The 17,466-nt window shown below is 51.7% G+C and overlaps 8 protein-coding genes across 8 annotated transcripts; 7 read left to right on the top strand and 1 right to left on the bottom strand.

The window, feature by feature from the left end:
• Window positions 1–1,434: 1,434 nt before the first annotated feature.
• On the top strand, window positions 1,435–3,136 carry AA0111_g5667 (hypothetical protein; the record flags this gene model as incomplete). Its single annotated transcript, XM_028651804.1, has 3 exons — window positions 1,435–1,597; window positions 1,805–2,446; window positions 2,496–3,136. The coding sequence occupies 3 exons, from the start codon at window positions 1,435–1,437 to the stop codon at window positions 3,134–3,136; spliced, it is 1,446 nt and encodes a 481-aa protein (XP_028506936.1).
• A 1,201-nt stretch (window positions 3,137–4,337) lies between these two features.
• AA0111_g5666 (hypothetical protein) lies at window positions 4,338–5,969 on the top strand (the record flags this gene model as incomplete). The annotated part of the gene is made up of 2 exons (XM_028651803.1): window positions 4,338–5,175; window positions 5,236–5,969. The coding sequence occupies 2 exons, from the start codon at window positions 4,338–4,340 to the stop codon at window positions 5,967–5,969; spliced, it is 1,572 nt and encodes a 523-aa protein (XP_028506673.1).
• A 51-nt stretch (window positions 5,970–6,020) lies between these two features.
• On the top strand, window positions 6,021–6,362 carry AA0111_g5665 (hypothetical protein; the record flags this gene model as incomplete). The annotated part of the gene is made up of 1 exon (XM_028651802.1): window positions 6,021–6,362. One exon carries the CDS (start codon window positions 6,021–6,023, stop codon window positions 6,360–6,362), a length of 342 nt encoding a protein of 113 aa, XP_028506934.1.
• Window positions 6,363–9,636: 3,274 nt separating this feature from the next.
• On the top strand, window positions 9,637–9,930 carry AA0111_g5664 (hypothetical protein; the record flags this gene model as incomplete). The annotated part of the gene is made up of 2 exons (XM_028651801.1): window positions 9,637–9,773; window positions 9,825–9,930. The coding sequence occupies 2 exons, from the start codon at window positions 9,637–9,639 to the stop codon at window positions 9,928–9,930; spliced, it is 243 nt and encodes an 80-aa protein (XP_028506935.1).
• A 1,698-nt stretch (window positions 9,931–11,628) lies between these two features.
• On the top strand, window positions 11,629–12,633 carry AA0111_g5663 (hypothetical protein; the record flags this gene model as incomplete). The annotated part of the gene is made up of 2 exons (XM_028651800.1): window positions 11,629–11,892; window positions 11,959–12,633. The coding sequence occupies 2 exons, from the start codon at window positions 11,629–11,631 to the stop codon at window positions 12,631–12,633; spliced, it is 939 nt and encodes a 312-aa protein (XP_028506812.1).
• A 594-nt stretch (window positions 12,634–13,227) lies between these two features.
• On the top strand, window positions 13,228–14,457 carry AA0111_g5662 (hypothetical protein; the record flags this gene model as incomplete). The annotated part of the gene is made up of 2 exons (XM_028651799.1): window positions 13,228–13,312; window positions 13,421–14,457. 2 exons carry the CDS (start codon window positions 13,228–13,230, stop codon window positions 14,455–14,457), a joined length of 1,122 nt encoding a protein of 373 aa, XP_028506933.1.
• A 456-nt stretch (window positions 14,458–14,913) lies between these two features.
• Window positions 14,914–16,184, top strand: AA0111_g5661 (hypothetical protein; the record flags this gene model as incomplete). The annotated part of the gene is made up of 5 exons (XM_028651798.1): window positions 14,914–14,938; window positions 14,991–15,251; window positions 15,307–15,621; window positions 15,752–16,056; window positions 16,131–16,184. 5 exons carry the CDS (start codon window positions 14,914–14,916, stop codon window positions 16,182–16,184), a joined length of 960 nt encoding a protein of 319 aa, XP_028506668.1.
• A 203-nt stretch (window positions 16,185–16,387) lies between these two features.
• Window positions 16,388–17,157, bottom strand: AA0111_g5660 (hypothetical protein; the record flags this gene model as incomplete). Its single annotated transcript, XM_028651797.1, has 3 exons — window positions 16,388–16,936; window positions 16,982–17,065; window positions 17,122–17,157. 3 exons carry the CDS (start codon window positions 17,155–17,157, stop codon window positions 16,388–16,390), a joined length of 669 nt encoding a protein of 222 aa, XP_028506669.1.
• Between the last annotated feature and the right edge of the window lie 309 nt (window positions 17,158–17,466).

The raw sequence follows: 17,466 nt of genomic DNA, 5'->3' as shown, positions 1-17,466 counted from the left end.
TGCGCCCAACCACGACTTGCGCTCCTGGGAGAAGAGGGGTCCTGGAGAAGGTCGTGCGACCGCTGTGCCGCACAAGGAGGAACTGAGGATTCTTTTGGACTGCGCGCAGGACGCCGTGTCGTGACAAGTCACCACCAAGCAACCAAGCAGAGTAGCGAGATGGCGAGAAGACGTTACGCTTCGCCGCGTTATTGCCGCGCCGGCTTGGAGGTATTTGGCGCAATCTCATCTGCTCCGGGTTCCCGCTCGAATGGAGGCAGGCAGCCGCTCACCGACTATGCAGAGAAGGGGGAGCAGTGGAAGCGTCGTTTTGGCGTGGTGCAAACAGCCGTAGAACAGCAGGTGGCCAAAGATCAACCACCCCTCGCGGAAAAGAAAAGGAGTCGGAGGCATTGAATGATCGCGATGACATGGACGCCTCTGCCGACATCCGCATTGCGATTGCGATGTGCCATTTCAGTGGGTCGTCATGATGTCGCCGCCGTCAGTGCAGTATTTTGGGGCCGCCAGCGAGTGGCAGCTCTCTTAGGCTGGAGATTGCGATGCTGCGACGGCGCACGGTTTGCCGCCAATTCAGGTACCCAGACTACCTATACCAAACAAAGACGATAGGAAGCGATGATCCGGCCTGATTGTGTCACGCCGACCGGTGTTACGTGCAACGACCTACCGAATACGCAGATGAGCAAGGTGCGCGAGAGTGGAGTGGATCAATTAGGCCATGAGATGGTGAAGCAGAGGCGTCGACGACGGAAGCGGCGCGGGTGCTTCACGATCACCAGCATCATGAGTGATTGCCGCCTCCACAGAATGCGGCTCCAAAGTGCTCGATTCATTTGGCTCACACAAGGCTGCCCGCCGGCACTCTTCAAATCCATGTGCTGGATCCCCTTACTGACATGTTTCAGCTTACTATTTCTGGACTAGCGGCCGGTGCGCAGCGCCTCACGGTCCAACGAGAGCATCGCAGCAGCCTCCCAGGGCATCCCATGCTCCATGGACTAATCTAGGGTTTCACCTCGCTAAACCAAAGCATTCCTTCATCTCCCCTAAAAAGAGCCTCTAGCACTGATCAAGCGTGATAACCGCTCGTTTCCCCATCTCTCCCGTATCTCATCTCCTTCTTTTCCCTTCCTTTACCGCGTTCATTCTTTCGCTCTGTCACTCCTTTGGCACCACCAGCAACAATCGCTATCCATCAATCTAGTTGTCTTCGCGACAACGCTACACTCATTTCTGTGTCTATCCAACTTGAAGCTCGGGAGAATCCTGGAGGCTGAGGTTATTCACTTCGTCAACGTACACGGAAACGCCATCGATACTATTCCGACGACATAGTGGAAAAAGCATTCGCCTTTTGTCTCAAAAGTCACCCTTATCGCAAGAGTACTCCACCACTTCTACACTCAACCCAAGCCGACTACACTCTCAACCATGAAGTCTGTCGCATCCATCGCCGCGGCAGCTATGCTGTCCGGCTCTGCCAACGCTTTCTGGCGCATGCCCTGCCACGACCGCACTGCCCTCGCACGTCTGGACCCCATCGTTGACGAAGGAACTGCTTCCTCCCACGCCCACACCATCCACGGTGGAAGCAGTAAGTGAAGACTGTCCGCTTCTGATTTGACCTCCCACGCCAGGCGCATGGTGGACGAGCATCTTCTCTGGACATGTCAGGGCACCTCAAAACAAGGAGCCCCTGACCTGTCCAGTTGTATGCGAGTCATTCATGCGATGACCTGCATGTGGGTGTCTGAATCAGGGGCAAGTTTGCGGATGATTACAGCTTACTAACAACCGACAGACTTCGCTGAGACGACCACCTATGACATGCTCCGTGAGTCGGAGTGCACTTCGTGCCAGTTCGACGACGACAAGTCCGCCTACTGGACCCCCTCCCTCCACTTTGTCCACGAGGGTGGCAAGACTGAGATCGTCCCCCAGGTTGGTGGTATGCTCGCATACTACCTCCTCCTCGGCGATGACCTGAAGGCCTTCCCTGAGGGCTTCCAGATGCTCGCAGGTGACTCCCGTCTCCGTAACTTCACCGGCCCGGTTCCTGACCCGCCAACCTCTGCCTGGACCGCCGACGACATGACCCAGTTGTCTCTCGGCCAGAAGTCCATTGGCTTCAACTGCCTCAACTACAACAAGGCACCCGAGGGCTCGCGCTACCGCCACTTCCTCCCCACCAAGGACTACATGGACGAGAACTGCGCCAACGGTATCCGTGCCGAGATCATGTTCCCCTCGTGCTGGAACGGCAAGGACAAGACCGCCGACGACCACAAGAGCCACATGGCCTACCCTAACATGATTGACGGTGGCTCGTGCCCTGAGGGCTTCGACACTCGTGTTCCCTCTCTCTTCTACGAGACTATCTGGAACACCTACAAGTTCAAGGACTCCCCCGGTCAGTTCGTGTGGTCCAACGGTGACCCAACTGGTATGCAAACCCAATATTTCTGTGTCGATTCACAACTAACGCAAGATAGGTTACGGATACCACGCTGATTTCATCAACGGATGGAACATCGACACCCTCCAGTCTGCCGTCTCCACCTGCACCAACCCCTCTGGTCGCGTTGAGGACTGCCCAGTCTTCTCCGGTTCCCTCCAAACTGAGTCTGAGCAGGCCACCTGCAAGATCCAGTCCATGCCCAAGATCCTATCTGTCGATGACTGCGCCGGTCCTTCCAACGGTCTCTGCGGTAACGTCCCCGTTCAATACGGACCCGAGTATGCCGCACCCCTTGAGGGAGGAGACAAGGACGACGAGGAGCCCATCACTCCTACTCTGTCCTCTGTTGCCCCTGTGCCCACTCAGTCCTACGCCCCTGCTCGCTCCATGGGCGCTGGTGGTATCTCCGTCTACAACGTTGAGAGCCCTTCCACCATGGTCAAGTCCAGCTCCAGCGCTGACTACGGCAACTACCCCGCCGCACCTGCCGTCACTCCTCTTGCTGACATCGTTGATGCTGTCACGGGTGACGAGGCTGTCTCTACCTCTACCTACACCAAGGACGGTGTCGTATACGAGGTTGCCATCGTTGAGGTTGTCGTTACCACCACTGTTGGTGCCGACTACCGCCGACACGCACACAAGCACCGCCGTGGTCACTTCGGCCGCAACTAAGTCTTTTCCTTTCCAAAAGAAACAAATAAGAGACTTTGATGATAGCACCCAAAGCATTCTTCAGCACATGGTTCTTGCATGCGTATCGGCGTTCTCCTACGACCGCAAACGACGACAACTGAAAAGACACTTCATCCTTGCTGCCTAGCTCCCAGGTATCCATTCCCGTCCCCGTACTCCCGTAGCGGGGGGCGGGGTGGGCGTGTTGACCTCAACTTTCAAGACATGTAGCTATGGCGAAGGCAGAAACAATTTTTCTCTTTGTCTGATTCTTACCTTTCTGTACTATCTTGTTTTTTCTTGAAGTGTTGGTTGATGTTTGTTGGGGAAAAGGCTGTAGGAAGGCTGCGCCAGATCACAGTTCTGTGTATCCCGTAGGGACAAGAAAGAAAGTGGATCTTAGAAACAAAGGAGTGATGTAGATTTGCGCACGATACCATTGAATCTGTTTTTTTGCTTTGTTGTAAACGTTATGCCTTTCTACCTTACGACCCATGGATGATCCGAAGTTTATCGAATCTTGATTCCTGAGATCTTGGTGATGTGGTGGTAATGAGGGGAGAGGCTGCCTCAACCTGGGACTGACACTCGTCTGCGACCTTTCTTCAGCATGTTGTTATCGTTCCGCTGTGACCTGTTATGCTGGCGTTCTCTTGCTCGTCGTTTGAAGCATACACCAAACAACATCTTCGGTAGGCGATACTCATGCACTCCGTTCTTGATTATGAGTCGTTGAGCTTGGCGCAAGTGTTCTTCCTCTTTACGTGAGCTGATCACATCAATGTTGCAATCGAAGAGCTTCGTTCCCGAGGCTCCAATATCCCCTGCTATTTGCCGAAATGCTCACTTATTGATCACTGTCCGATTGAGGCACGTCGTCTCGTTGTAAGTGAATATTCTCGCAAACGGTGTATGGCCTCGGTGTCTTGTGTACATGAAGTACTAAACCAGGTCTGATATGCTCTTCGACATGTAAAGTGTGGTGGGGTTGTGGCGAGTCTACGGTTGAATATGCATCTGTGACAGCATCTTTATGAATTGCATCAATCACCCTCTACAGATGAGCTGTCCTTTTCTTTCAAGTACAAGCCCTCCTGTAAATGGCAAGCGTCCAATCAATTGGTCTGTTCCTTCTGTATCATATTCCTTATCGACGACACGTACAACACAGTGATCATCTTGCGTTACTGTTTCCCTGAATATGTTCGGATTCCGAACAGCGTCTACTATAAATCCACAGACAGGCTTCGTTACTCTCTCTTTCTTTCCAAAACGCCTACCAAAATACGGCGGCGGACCCCCACAGTCGAACTACGAGATGGATTTCTCCCGCCTCCAGGCTATTATATCCGAATTCAACTCTACAAACAACAATGCAACCAGCACAAGCGTGCCATCAACAGTACTAGAGATGTTTGTTCCAGGCTACAGCACAATCGCTCAACTAACATTCCGCTATCTGGGTTTCGACATCGGCGTCTTTGTCACGGGATGGCTTGTCCTCTTTGGCCTGTATCACGGAGCCATCTTTACTTACGGCCGAGCTTACGACTATTTCACCGTCTACTACACGTCGTCCGTCGTTATTGACAAATCCGATATCCTGTACGACCACGTCATGAGCTGGATAGCGGTGCAGCACCTGACGACATCTAGTAGACGTCTGACTGCAGCTACCCGCCACGTTCGCGGAATCGAAGACGCAGATGATAGTGACGACGGATTGGATGAATATGGAATTTTCAATAATGTGAAGTGGGCGGGCAACATACCACCAGTATATCAGCCCAGTTTCGATGACTACAACTTTTATCACCAGGGTCGATGGTTTAGTTTTGCGCGTGTCAAGAAGGAGCAGACCCGTGGACGGAGAGACAGTTACGATAAGCAGGTTGTACTGTGCTGCAGGGGGAGGGGAACTGAGCCTATTAAGCAACTGCTTATCTACGTCAAAAGGTGGAGTCTTAACAAGGCAAGTACAACTACATCGATTTATCAAGCTCCAAATCAAAACGGTCGCGGGGAGCGGTACTGGAGACGTCAGTCTAGGCGCTCGTCACGGCCACTTAGCACGGTAGCTCTAGACCAGCAATAGAAAGGTAGGATCGTTGCGGATATCAACGAGTATCTCAACCCTGCCACGGCGCGTTGGTATGCCGCACGTGGCATCCCTCATCGCCGTGGCTATCTCTTCCATGGGCCACCAGGAACAGGGAAAACATCGCTTTCTTTTGCTCTAGCTGGCATATTCGGTCTGGATGTGTACTGCCTCTCTCTCAACGACGGCATCACCGAGTCCGAGCTGAGTTCCTTACTCAACGAACTTCCTCGTCGATGTTTCCTTCTCCTTGAAGACATCGACGCTGCGGGTATTCGGCGTGAGGGTCTTGCATCTCCCGTTCTAGCTACCGATGATACCACAGTTGTTCTTGAGGCACACAAGATTGGAACACAGGACAAGCCAGGTATTACACCATCGAAAGCTCATAGTATTCTTGCGTGGCCTCTGATACTAGTTAGGTTGCCCTTCAGTCTCTTCACCCGGTTTGCGAAGCAGGAGGAGCCAGTAAAGGACCCCGCACTTCCAGAATCTCCAAAAAAGTCTGCGCATAAGGCAGTGGCGAACGTAGCCGAAAAGTCACTTTCAGAAGCAACGGATAAGCCAGTTTCAACAGAAGTCTCAAGAGGAAGTTTGGGCTCCATAAGTCTAAGTGGACTGCTCAATGTCATCGATGGTGCCGCTTCCCATGAGGGTCATGTGCTCATCATGACTACCAATACACCAGACAAGCTGGATGACGCTTTAACCCGACCGGGTCGCGTTGATCTCTAGATCGGCTTCACACTCGCCACGCGCGATCAGATCCGCGACGTGTACATGCGCATGTTCAACGCCGACACCGCCATATCTGAGATTACCGCTGAGACCGAAATCGCTATGGATAATGGAATACCCGCAAATGCATTCGGAACCCACGAACTCCTCGGTATCTGCCTTCCCAGGAAATCCGTTGCCGCCACCCTCGAGCTAGGCAAGCTCGGGGAGATAGCACAGCATTTTGCTGATGCCTTACCCGAGAAAATCTTCTCGCCTGCGGAGGTCCAAGGCTATTTGCTGATGCACAAGATGGAGCCAAAGAAGGCGATAGAGGAAGTGAGCAAGTGGAACGATGAGATGCTTGAGATGATGAAGAAGAAGAAGGGAAACAAGCTTGTAGTTGCTTGATGAAAGGCGGAAGGCAGAAACAGAGCACACTGCAAGGTTCGCACTATGTTTATAGGAATAACGGGTCCATGTACCTTTATCAACATCACCAAGGGTGCCTTCTTTAACAACGAGGGGGCTCAGGTGTCTCGATCAAGATTGCATGCGCATTGTACTGTGGCCTACGCATTACAATGTTACCAAGATGCTGGCTTCTCAACCTCTGTATACTAGGTATCCATGTATAACCAGCTTGAGAAAGGATGTGTTGTGTATTGTGGTTCATTGAGGCAAGCGGCGGTACGTCGATGGCTGGCTTTTGTCAACGAGATGTTGAGACGAGGCGTTTCATCAGGAAGAGCGAATGCTAGAACCGAAGAGATCGCGGGCTAAAGGCGCAGGCGCTGGAAGGTACGCCAACATAAAGGTATTGTACCAGAAGATTGGCTGTCTCGAGTCGTTCTGTGATATTGTGAGGATGTGTGTACGGCAATGTCTCTACGCAAATTATCACCATGGTACGTAGTCCGTATCTGGTCTTTGACGCTCAGGGAGTAATGAGACTGATGCAACTGCGATGACCGAGATCTGGTGCATCGATTGTCGTTGAACTGAGCTGTGAAGCAGCGTCTCAGGTCGTAACCTTGTCGCATATTGTTCTTCGGATTTCCTCGCTGCGCGTCATCAGCACTCATGTACGCTTGCGCAAACCCACCTTTGCGTTGCGCAAAACAAATTGGTGGCTTGCAGTCTCCCCTGCGGAAGGATGCTAGGTGCATCGGCGTGCTACACCTGGCTCACGAATCCTGCATCCAGCAGAAGTGCGATTATGTCATGTCTGAGTGGCTTTCCTATCCTCAAAGCTGAGCAGCTATGTCATACTTGGGTCCGCATCGTTAAAGATGCTCAGGCGAAACGGATAGCTCGCCTGATGACGAACGTCTGCTGGGGCAGTCAAATGTGGTGGTGTGTTTGTCGATCGTTTTCGATGACGATCTATTTCGAGAACAGTTTTCCTGCCACCGTTTTCAATGAAATAAGCGACATGACATCATATGTGGGCAGCGAGAAGGTGGTCAGCGCTGTATTGATCGGTAAGGGTCTCGAACAGTTGTAGGCAATATTGGACGAATCTGGAGCACTTTCGCAATGTGGTAGTTGCTCTGTGAGTGACGTGGGTAGGGCCTCTTGCGTCAGTCGCGTGCATCCGACTTAGAAAACGTCAAACTCCACTCGAAACGTCAGTCAGTCAGTCAGTGCCGATGCCGATGGCGATGGACTCGGCACACGTTCCGGATTGACATGGCTCCTCGGGACAGTTCCACTGGAGGGTTAGCATTCATCGCTGATGCAGACCTCGACTCGACGAGTAACATCATAACCCACAAAAGCGCAAACAGCCGTAGCCCCCTGCATCGTCGCAAGAACGTAGCGAACAGACTAACGGGGCCCTTTAGACGGGGAGCTGCCTTGGTGGGAAGGACGTGGTGTGGGGTGACCAAAACCGTCAATGGGGATGAAGATCTGCGGGTTGGCATGACGTTCCGCAAGCACGGTTGGAAAGGGACTAGAGCGGTCGAAGTGGTCCATCTCGATCCTGACACGAACTTGCGATATACGGCGAGGTTGAGCAGAATCCCAGCGATGAGATTGAGGATTTGGAGATGTGCGTTCAGCACGAGTGGTCTAGACGTAGGGTAGCGGCATCGGGGATTTGGAGAAGCGATCGAAGGAGTGTTTCGCAAGGAGGTTGGGATATTCGACTCGATGCTGTCAAAGAGGCAGTAGCTTTTGATTTGACAGGCAGATTATGCAGCATGAAGATCTCTTGCTGTGGGACACAAATTCTGTCCAAATTCTGTCCAAATTCTTTAGATTAATTGCACGAATTCCATTGGAGGATAGGGTGATGATCACAGGCCTAGACATCTAGCCTGTGTGATTTACAGCGAGGGCGTGGATCTCCCTTGAGATGCGTTCCAGAATATACGGCCAAGTCCAGAGGGTTCCAGCCTCGTGAGACAGGCTGAGGCTGTCGGTTTGGATACGCCCTAGGCTGCAGCGTAGAGGGCGTGGTCAGACGACATCGTCATCACAACGGTACCTGCGTCTTTTGTGACCACGGCGGAGCGCGAAGACCCTGCATGACGATGTCTGAGGCTGAAAGGAAGCCAACACGGACAAACGTCAGAAGTGACGAAGTCCAGCCAGAGTATGTTGCCCGGGAGCGGTTACAGTGGAGGCTATGAACGCAACGGGTGTGCGGTAGCGCGAGACCCTGCTTTTGCGAAAGAGGCGCTAGGCCCGCTTATACATAGCCATGCAGGATTCCCGGGCTTATCTTTGCCGAACTTGGACAAGATGACGTTCTTTGGCGCACGGAAACTTTGGGGCGCTGGAGCTGGGAGGATCTTTCATTCTGCTGGGCCGCATATCTCTTGTGGCATGCGGGTTTCGAAGTTGAGCCATGGCGGTGTCTGACGTCGCTGGGGGACTCTGTGCTCCACGAAGCGCGCAGACAGCCGTGCCGTTCGACTTTTGACATAGCTGCTGCGTCATGGAGTCTGGGCGAGGCAGCACAGCTTCATACGGGCACCCCGAATATGATGACTCTACCATGGGAGAAATAGCAAGTATGCAACATGGGAAATTCGAAATTGCCGCTCGGTGGCTTTCAACAAGGACATTGCGCAGGTGCAGCCGTGTACCGCCTGACCCTCAATCGGCTACACCACTCAACAAACGCGGTACGGCTGTCGTGGGCTGTGAATGGCCAGCCAGCCTTATTGCCAGACAAGACCCCTAAACAGCTTTCCAGGGTGGCCGTCATTGCCGACATCATAAGCAACGTCGTGATCCGTAGGTACTTGACCCGCTCAAAACGGGGATGTCTGTATCGGCGTCTCATCATTGGTGCAGATACCTGCTAGAGCTAGATGGGGAAGGACCCTGTAGATCTGTGATTGTAAGCCTCGAAGATGGCGGCCCACTAGCGCGCTGGCCAGGGTGGATCACTTCTTTGACCCGACAGTCATGGGCCGATCTTTTGCCATGCGCGGTCATGATGGGGGACATGTCGTTCCGCCCGCCTGTGTTGTGCGTGCGTTGTGAGACGGAAGGAGGGTATATAGTTCGCACCCCGCTTGCTGATTCTCTAGAACGCATCACAATCAGCCTGCTCATCGATTCACATACAAATCCTCGATCTCCAGTACCCCCTCCGTACACATCTTATCTTACTTAAGCTTCAAACTATCTCTACTTCACTACATCTTCATACCAAACTTCATCAACAATGTCTGCCATGCCCGAGTCCCGCCAGCAAGTCTACGTCTCCGGAGACGGCTTCTCAGAGCCTATGAGTGCTCAACACAACTTTGCCAACAACTTTGACCTCAACGACCCTGAGCGAGCCATGTCCGACTACCAAAGGTATGTTACTATACTTAACCATGACTCGCAACATTAACTAACCTTTATCAGGATCATGCACGAACACACCAAGCGCCAGCTTAGCACTGCTACAGACTCGGCACGCCGACGAAGCGGCGCTTCATCATCCGACTCAGTCAGCTCCACTAGCTCATAACAATCATCCTGATTGTCATACACAACTATCTATTCGAGCGTCTGCGACGCTATCTGTATTAGCGATGCATTGTCAGAGATCATATTACGATCTATTTCTTTGTCTATGAGAGCGGGAGGCGTGGCGTTTGGGAATTTACATCTGGCTTTCGCCAATGGCATGCACGATACGGTGTTGGATGGATCTAGCGACATCCTGCTCATCTCAATCAATTCAACTTCTCTATCAGGAGATCATCATCACCATACTTAGTTGTTCCACCCGTGTGAATGTTCAACATCTGTTCGCATCTTGTTAACTTAACTAATGAAATGGCAAATGTTTGGGTGTTGATGGCTACCTCGGTACTATGGAACAAACCTGTTTTCATTCGTGTCGCGTCCGCAGCCATTTCGACGCGTGGACTGTTGCTCGGCGCAACTTTACGTACCTAGGCAGCACCTACGATTCAATCACACCGACTACCGCCTTTACTATACCAGCCACGACGTTAGTTACTTTTGTAGCGCGGTCTGTAGGTGCAGACGCCGACAAGATCTACCACATTCACTTGGCTACAGTTCACCGTGGTTGCAGCGGCTAATGCATCTGAAACGGCTCTCGCATCCGCCCAATCACGTCTGTGGACCCCACCGAAGACCCTCGTTCTATAAAATGCACTAACATCGTGCAAGATCTCTTCCAAGGACCCGTGACACGGAAAGAAAAGCCGCTATAACTCCGACGAGGACCAGGGGAATGGATGGTGTGAAGCTTGGATCTTGGAAGGAAGATGCGGGTAGGGTTGAAGGACCGAATGGACTTCAAGTTGTGGTAATGGAGTGTGGGTCCAGGGGCATGCGAGTAAGATTCACATCATGAGGATGTATTTGTAAACAGCTGTGTACTACTCTTGTTTACTACAAAAGAGCGCGTAGTAGGTAACCTGTCAGAGAGCCTCCCATTCCACTGCTTGTGTTGTCAGCCAAATACATCGCGTTTGCACTGCACGACCAAATCTCCAAAGACTCTAATACAAGTCCATATCGTATTAGAACATTCGACTAGGATAATAAGAGAGAATGCTTGCGTCTGTCATGCACATGATTCTTCCTTGCATGCACGAACGTGTTTCCACTTCCAGCACGACCCTTGGACCTACCTAGGTGCCCATGGACTACTACGCAACGTTTTTGCCAACGTGTCTATCACTAATATCTTGGGCATTCAACGAGCCGTAGCAAACACGGAATCAACCCAAGTAGCATTGACACTGACTGCGAAACGCAGGTGGTATCCCAGCGATGTTACAAGCAGCAGCTCCCAGAAAACAGGCTAGTGCGTGATGCCCAACAAGAGCTTCAACCACATAGCAACCGAGCCGATATCGCAAAAGTTCGACATCCTGCCCCTAATGAAGGCTCACGAGAAGAGAAAAAGGCAGGTATCATTTTTCTCTCCGCACGTGTCGCCATGCGAGGGAACCTCCAGAAGCAAGTCATACAGGCACGGGCCGAGTGACTTACCCGGATTGGCCGGATGTTCACGGGTATCTCCACCTGTGACATCGTTGACAAGCTTCAATCCAAACATTCATCAACCACCAGCTGGTCCCCATCAATCGCTTTCAAGGTTTTGCGCTTCATTCTACAAAGCATCCGCATTGTTCATTTGTATTGTCTGCGCGCCCTACGTTGTTTGTGTCGCGTCGCTGTCACTATGCGTCCCTTCGCTCTTACCGCTAGTCTCGCCGGGCTCTGCAGCGCAGCACCATACGGACAGCAGACGCCACTGAAGAACATTCTTGAAAACACCGACAAGAGTGAAAAATACACATATCCAACCGATTTTACCAGGGAGATCATCCCGAAGCCGTTCCATAGCCACAACGACTACTGGCGTGATGTTCCCTTCTACTCGGGATTAAGTCAAGGTGCCATATCAACAGAAGCCGATGTGTGGCTACTGAACGGCACACTATATGTAAGTAATTTCGATCCTTATACGTTGCGATAGCATCCAGTTGAAATCTCGGCTCATTCGTTAAAGGTCGGTCATGAACCCGCTGCCTTGACAGACAAGCGCACTCTCCAGTCTCTATATCTGGAGCCGATCCTTGACACTCTGCATCGCCAAAACCCAAGCACTCGATTTGTGCAGCCTGGCGAGCAGAATGGCGTATTCGACACCTCCAGCGGACAGACTCTTTACTTCTTTATTGACCTGAAGACTGCTGCTGACGAGACCTGGCCTGCTGTTCTCGAAGCCTTGGAACCTCTACGAAGCGGCGACTGGCTGACTACCTACGATGGCACGACTCTGCGCAAGAACCCCGTCACCGTCATTGGAACTGGAAACACCCAACTTTCTGACGTCCTCGCATCGTCTCCGCGTGACGTATTCTTTGATGCGCCACTTGCGGAGCTCAACGATTCCAAGTACCAAGATCTCACAGCCAACGAGTCCCCGATTGCATCTACCAATTTTGCATCATCCTTTGGTGAAGTGCGTAAGCGTGAGTTCAACGATACGCAGCTAGAGACTTTGAGGGGCCAACTTGACATGGCCCATGAGAAGGGAATCATGGCTAGGTACTGGAATCAGCCAGACTATCCTATTGGCACGAGGAACGCGGTATGGCGGATTCTTTGGGACGAGGGTGTCGACCTGTTGAACGTTGATGATCTTGCGGGCGCGGCTGCATTCTGGGAGGGAACTGGTTAGTTGGATGGAATGCATCTTAACCATACAAAGCTATCTCAACATCAGAATAGACGTATAAAGGCTTAACGATCATAATTGTAGAAAAGATATTATCAAAGCATGGCACTGCTTAGATCATCGCGTGCGGCGCACGTTCGCAGCTCGCTTAAGTCCTGCGGCTCTTGCTCGTGTTCTGGTTCCTGCAGAAGCTGATCCCTGTAACCCCAGATTACGTACTCACCCGAGATTTTCCACATGTCAGTCATCCAAGCAATTGTGTTCTAGATTCCATCTCATATTCGTTGCTTTCATCTGAGACCACTCAGTAAACACCTTCTCCAACCTCCTTCGACAAACATCCTTTATATAAGTACGTGGCTGGGCCCGGAGCCGCTTGCATACCTGAGAAGCTATAGCCAGCCTTTCTTTGTTCAGCTCCCGCACATTCGCACCGGAACCCATCGTCAGGGAAGGGAGCTGCAAGCTTGTAGCTGGCTCTCATCAATAACACTATCGCAAGTGTTTTGAAGTAGCTTCTTTGGGTTTCTGGAGTTACCCGCGAGCTTTTGCGACTGAGAAAGAGCTAGGGAATAGGTGTGTTACGTCATAGCGAAGATGTTTCCTCCATCGCAGGGCTTGCGATTGGACATTGATGCCATCAGCCAGATATTTGGCTCCATCAGCATCGCATGCTGGATAGGTATGTACTTTCCGTCTTCCTGCACAGCTATACGTTGTGCGACGCGCTTGCGCCGTATTGTTTTGACATGATTGTTACCTCGGCAAGCCGGAGCTGACCCGCATACAGTGGTTTTTTCACCTCAGATAATTGAGAACTGGAAGAGAAGCTCAGCAGAGGGCCTTTCGGTAGTCTTCATTGTGATATGGCTTCTCGGGGACTTCTTCAACATCATAGGTGCAGTACTGCAGGGTGTGCTGCCAACGATGACCATCTTGGCGGTGTACTATACGCTAGCCGACATCGTGCTATTGCTGCAGTGCTTCTACTACAAGGGCTTTACGTTGCGTGATGATTTTAAGAAACCGATGGATGAATCCGATGAGGATAGTGAAGCTAGCGAGCAGTCACCGCTTCTTCCCCACCGTAGGCCGCAGTCGAGTGGCTCACCCTATACAAACGGCAACGGCAATGGGATCGAGGTACAGAGACCGCGCATATCAGACATCGACAGACGCGGCTCAAGCCACTCACAAGGCTCATTCCGCGAACGATACCTCTCTATTGACGGCACGCACCTTTCGCCTGCCACACCGCTCCACGATGACTCTACTATTGCACACCAGAATGGCGCGGTCGCAGCCAAACCTCAGCCGGCCCAGTCCAGCCTGCAAACAATCATCTTCAATCTTGGTACCATCGTTCTTGTATGCGCGGCCGGCGTCTTCGGTTGGTATCTCAGTGCCCGGAACTCCACCGCTCCCAATCAGCCAGATGACCAGGACTCGTCACCCGAATCAACACTGCACTTCAACCTTTGGGGCCAGATCTCCGGCTACGTTTGCGCCGCACTCTACCTTGGCTCTCGTGTCCCACAGCTCCTGCTTAACTACCGCCGCAAGTCTACCGAGGGCATCAGCATGCTATTCTTCCTGTTTGCTTGCTTAGGTAACTTGACATATGTGTTGAGCATCCTGGTCTACAAGCCCAAGTGTGGGGGTCATGTCTGCCAGGATGGAGAGGGACGTGCTGAGTATGGCAAGTACATTGCGGTCAACATGAGCTGGTTATTGGGCAGCTTTGGCACGTTGTTGTTGGATGCTGGTGTGTTTGTACAGTACTTCTTGTATAAGATGGATGATGACGAGAGTGACGAAGAGGAGTAAAGGGCAGATATGAGAGATGCCTAAATTGTACTACTACAAAAGTTTTCGTTACGATATTCTGATGGAGCACGCAGCTGGGGGTGCATTGTTGTACATGCATGGCCTCGCAAATGTACATATGCAGAGCAGTCTTGGCTGGGGCTCAGATACGTCGTTCACGAGGAGTCTAATTGGCACCGGAGTTGCGGGACGTCAGTGGGCTTTCGACTTGTCTGTTTGTATCGGAAGCCTTCGCTCGTTGGGGCAAATGGCTGCGCAACATATCCGTCTTGGTACCTTGGGCTGAGCTACGCGCGCGTTTGTAAGATTGGAGTCGTTTGAAATCAGAATGCATCATACTTCAAGAATCTCGTCGTCCTTCTAATCTTTCTCATCAACACCTGAATCTGTTGCAGCTCGCACTTCAACCTGCCGTTCACAAGACAACACCAAACCAAAACGTGCAAAAACCTCACCATGCTGAAGAACGAGCATCTCAAAGGTTCCAACGCTCCTTCTCACACGTACAAAAAGTGTTCCATTAATACTCCCAGGGGTCGTCTTCTTAGCCGCCGCCAAAGCAGAAGCTATTATCCACACCTATCCCACACACTTCTATGATATCGAGGAAGCAAAAGCATATGTTGATGTTACCTGCGAGAAAGCTGACCTCAAGTACATAACTAGCAAGCACATGACAGAGGACGAAATGGAGTATGTGAAAGATAGGGCCTGCTTCATAGTAGCTGCCAAAGCTTTCGGGCAGGGGGAGTTCTATCTAAAGGTCGAGTTAGCTGATCCAAGAGCTTTAAGGAGTATGTATGCCTGATCCTCTCCTTGTTTTCTGATACTGACACGTACATGGTCTAGCCGCTGTCGAAGCCGACATTGAACGCCTGCTCCCCTTAGTGTCTTATTGGCCGTCAAGCTTCCTCAGTGTGCAGCATGCCGTTCTTCACGTCGACAGGGTTGCACGATGGTCCCGGTTCGTGTATGAGCAATTCGAAGGTGTGGAAGAGAAGAAGTTCCGAGCCTATGTCAACTTCAATACGGCCAGGCATGCTTTCGAAGCAGGCAGGTTTGACATGAATATACCCGGTAAAGGATGGCGTCAACCACAGCGCAAACTCGAAAAGGCTGCTACTACATCAAAGGCGCCAATTGAAAGGTTTGGCACAATGAAGAGTAGGCCGATCTACCGTCGAACCCTCTGAACTATACTGATGCGCCAACATAGAAGCCATCGAGTTCGACGTGCAACGCCTTCTTGTGCTAGTGTCCCCCTAGCCGACGAAATTCCCTTCCCTCAACGCAGCTCGAGATCATATCTTCAGCTTCGTGAAGTCCACTTCTTTCTCATTCACATGCTGGCCCGAGGTCGGCGATCACCGCTTCCGCCTATTTGTCAACTATAACACGGCAAAGCGCGCCTTTGAGCTAGGAAAGTTCAAGATCGAAGTCGACGAGAAAGAAGAAGAAGAAGAAGAAAAAGAAGAAGAAGAAGAAGAAGGAGGAGGAGGAGGAGGAGGAGCAATCCTCATATGTGCAAGCAATGTACAAGAGGTAGCCCAAGAAACTACGATGCCGTCTGTGGATGAGTCAGATGAGGATCCTTTCAAGGTAAGGTTCTCTTCCAGTTGGGTACAGACTAACGTGTTTCTGAACATGACATGTGCTAATTATCTTCACTACAGGATCTTATTGCTGTCCTGAAGCGCGAGAGCATTCTCAAGATAGCTTTTGAGTGAAGGAAGCTAGGCGAGCGAGCGTATGAGACACTGGGCAGACTGAGGCTGTGGCATAGTATGTGTTTGTATCAAGAAATATACAGCACTTGGCGTGTGACCAAAAGACGAAGGGACTGATGAAGAAGATTGGTATGTTATGCGATAATTTGGCACTCCCTTGGTATCCTCTAAGTATCTCAGAACCATGGGTTCACATCACACATCTATATTTCATCACTGCCCTCTTTTTCCTCATCAAGGACAGCGTCCACAACATCATCCATAGCGTCCGCAGAATCGTCGAGTGCGATCCCCTTACCCTTGTCCGCCTTTTTTGCCTTCAACTTTGCAATCTCGGCCTCAACACCAAGCTCTACCTCCCTCTTCAACCCTTTGTAGAAGCCCATCTTGAACAGCACTTCATACCACACGAACAAGGGCGCCAGGAACAGGGCCTGGACCAAATTGTCTAGCAGTGCGGGTTTGCGCCCTTCAAACTTGCCATGTCCAACGAATTGAAGTATCCAGCTTACGACGTGGACGGCGACGGCAATGCTGTTGACTTTGGTCTTGTTGTAGCGCTGCGTGAGGCGGTTGGAGAGCGATGCGAAGGCGAGGATTATGGGGGTGACGGTCACGCCAGCGAGGTTGGGAGAGAGAAGGAGGTAGAGAGTTGAGTAGGTAGCTGCAGCGATTGTGCCTAGGTTCAAGGGGAGGTTGAGGCGGGGTAGGAGGGGGTGTTGGCGGATGGGGAGGGTGGGTGTGTTTGTGCCCTGAGAGGTGAGTAGTGGTCAGCGAGGAAAGAATAGGCAACGTACGAAGAGAATGCCTGTCGCAAGCAGGACAGGCACGCATGCTATGTGGATGGCGACGTTTGTTGGCTCGCGGTGATATGCGCCATACTGCTCTTTCGCATTAGCTGATGCGCATCTTTTAAGGGCTGCACGGGTGCCATTACGAAGACGAGGTTCTTCTTCAGATCAAAGACTGGCATCTTGGACAATCTTGAGGCAGTCTCGGTGCTATGCTGCGACAAGGACGGGAAAGTGTTGGCGAGGCGGCGGCGGCGGCGGCGGCGGCGCAGAGGCTGTATAAGGGCGTGCCTGAGATGCGGGGAAGATGGCGGAGAGAAGCGGATCCGGCGACAAAGCCAAGGGGTAAGGTATCGTCAGCTTCAATCAAAGGACAGAAAAGAAAGACAGTATATCCGCAGAGTCTCACGATCCTGGCGCTATAGGATTGCTGACTATCAGCCCATCCTCACAGCGACTGCTGCCATGGCTGAGCTGGGGGGTACAGTGCA

The sequence above is a fragment of the Alternaria arborescens genome, assembly GCF_004154835.1.
Source record: "Alternaria arborescens strain FERA 675 chromosome Unknown contig_11, whole genome shotgun sequence".
Taxonomy (NCBI): Eukaryota; Fungi; Ascomycota; class Dothideomycetes; order Pleosporales; family Pleosporaceae; genus Alternaria; species Alternaria arborescens.
Note: the sequence above shows the minus strand (reverse complement) of the source record. Positions and strands in the feature narration are given on the sequence as shown.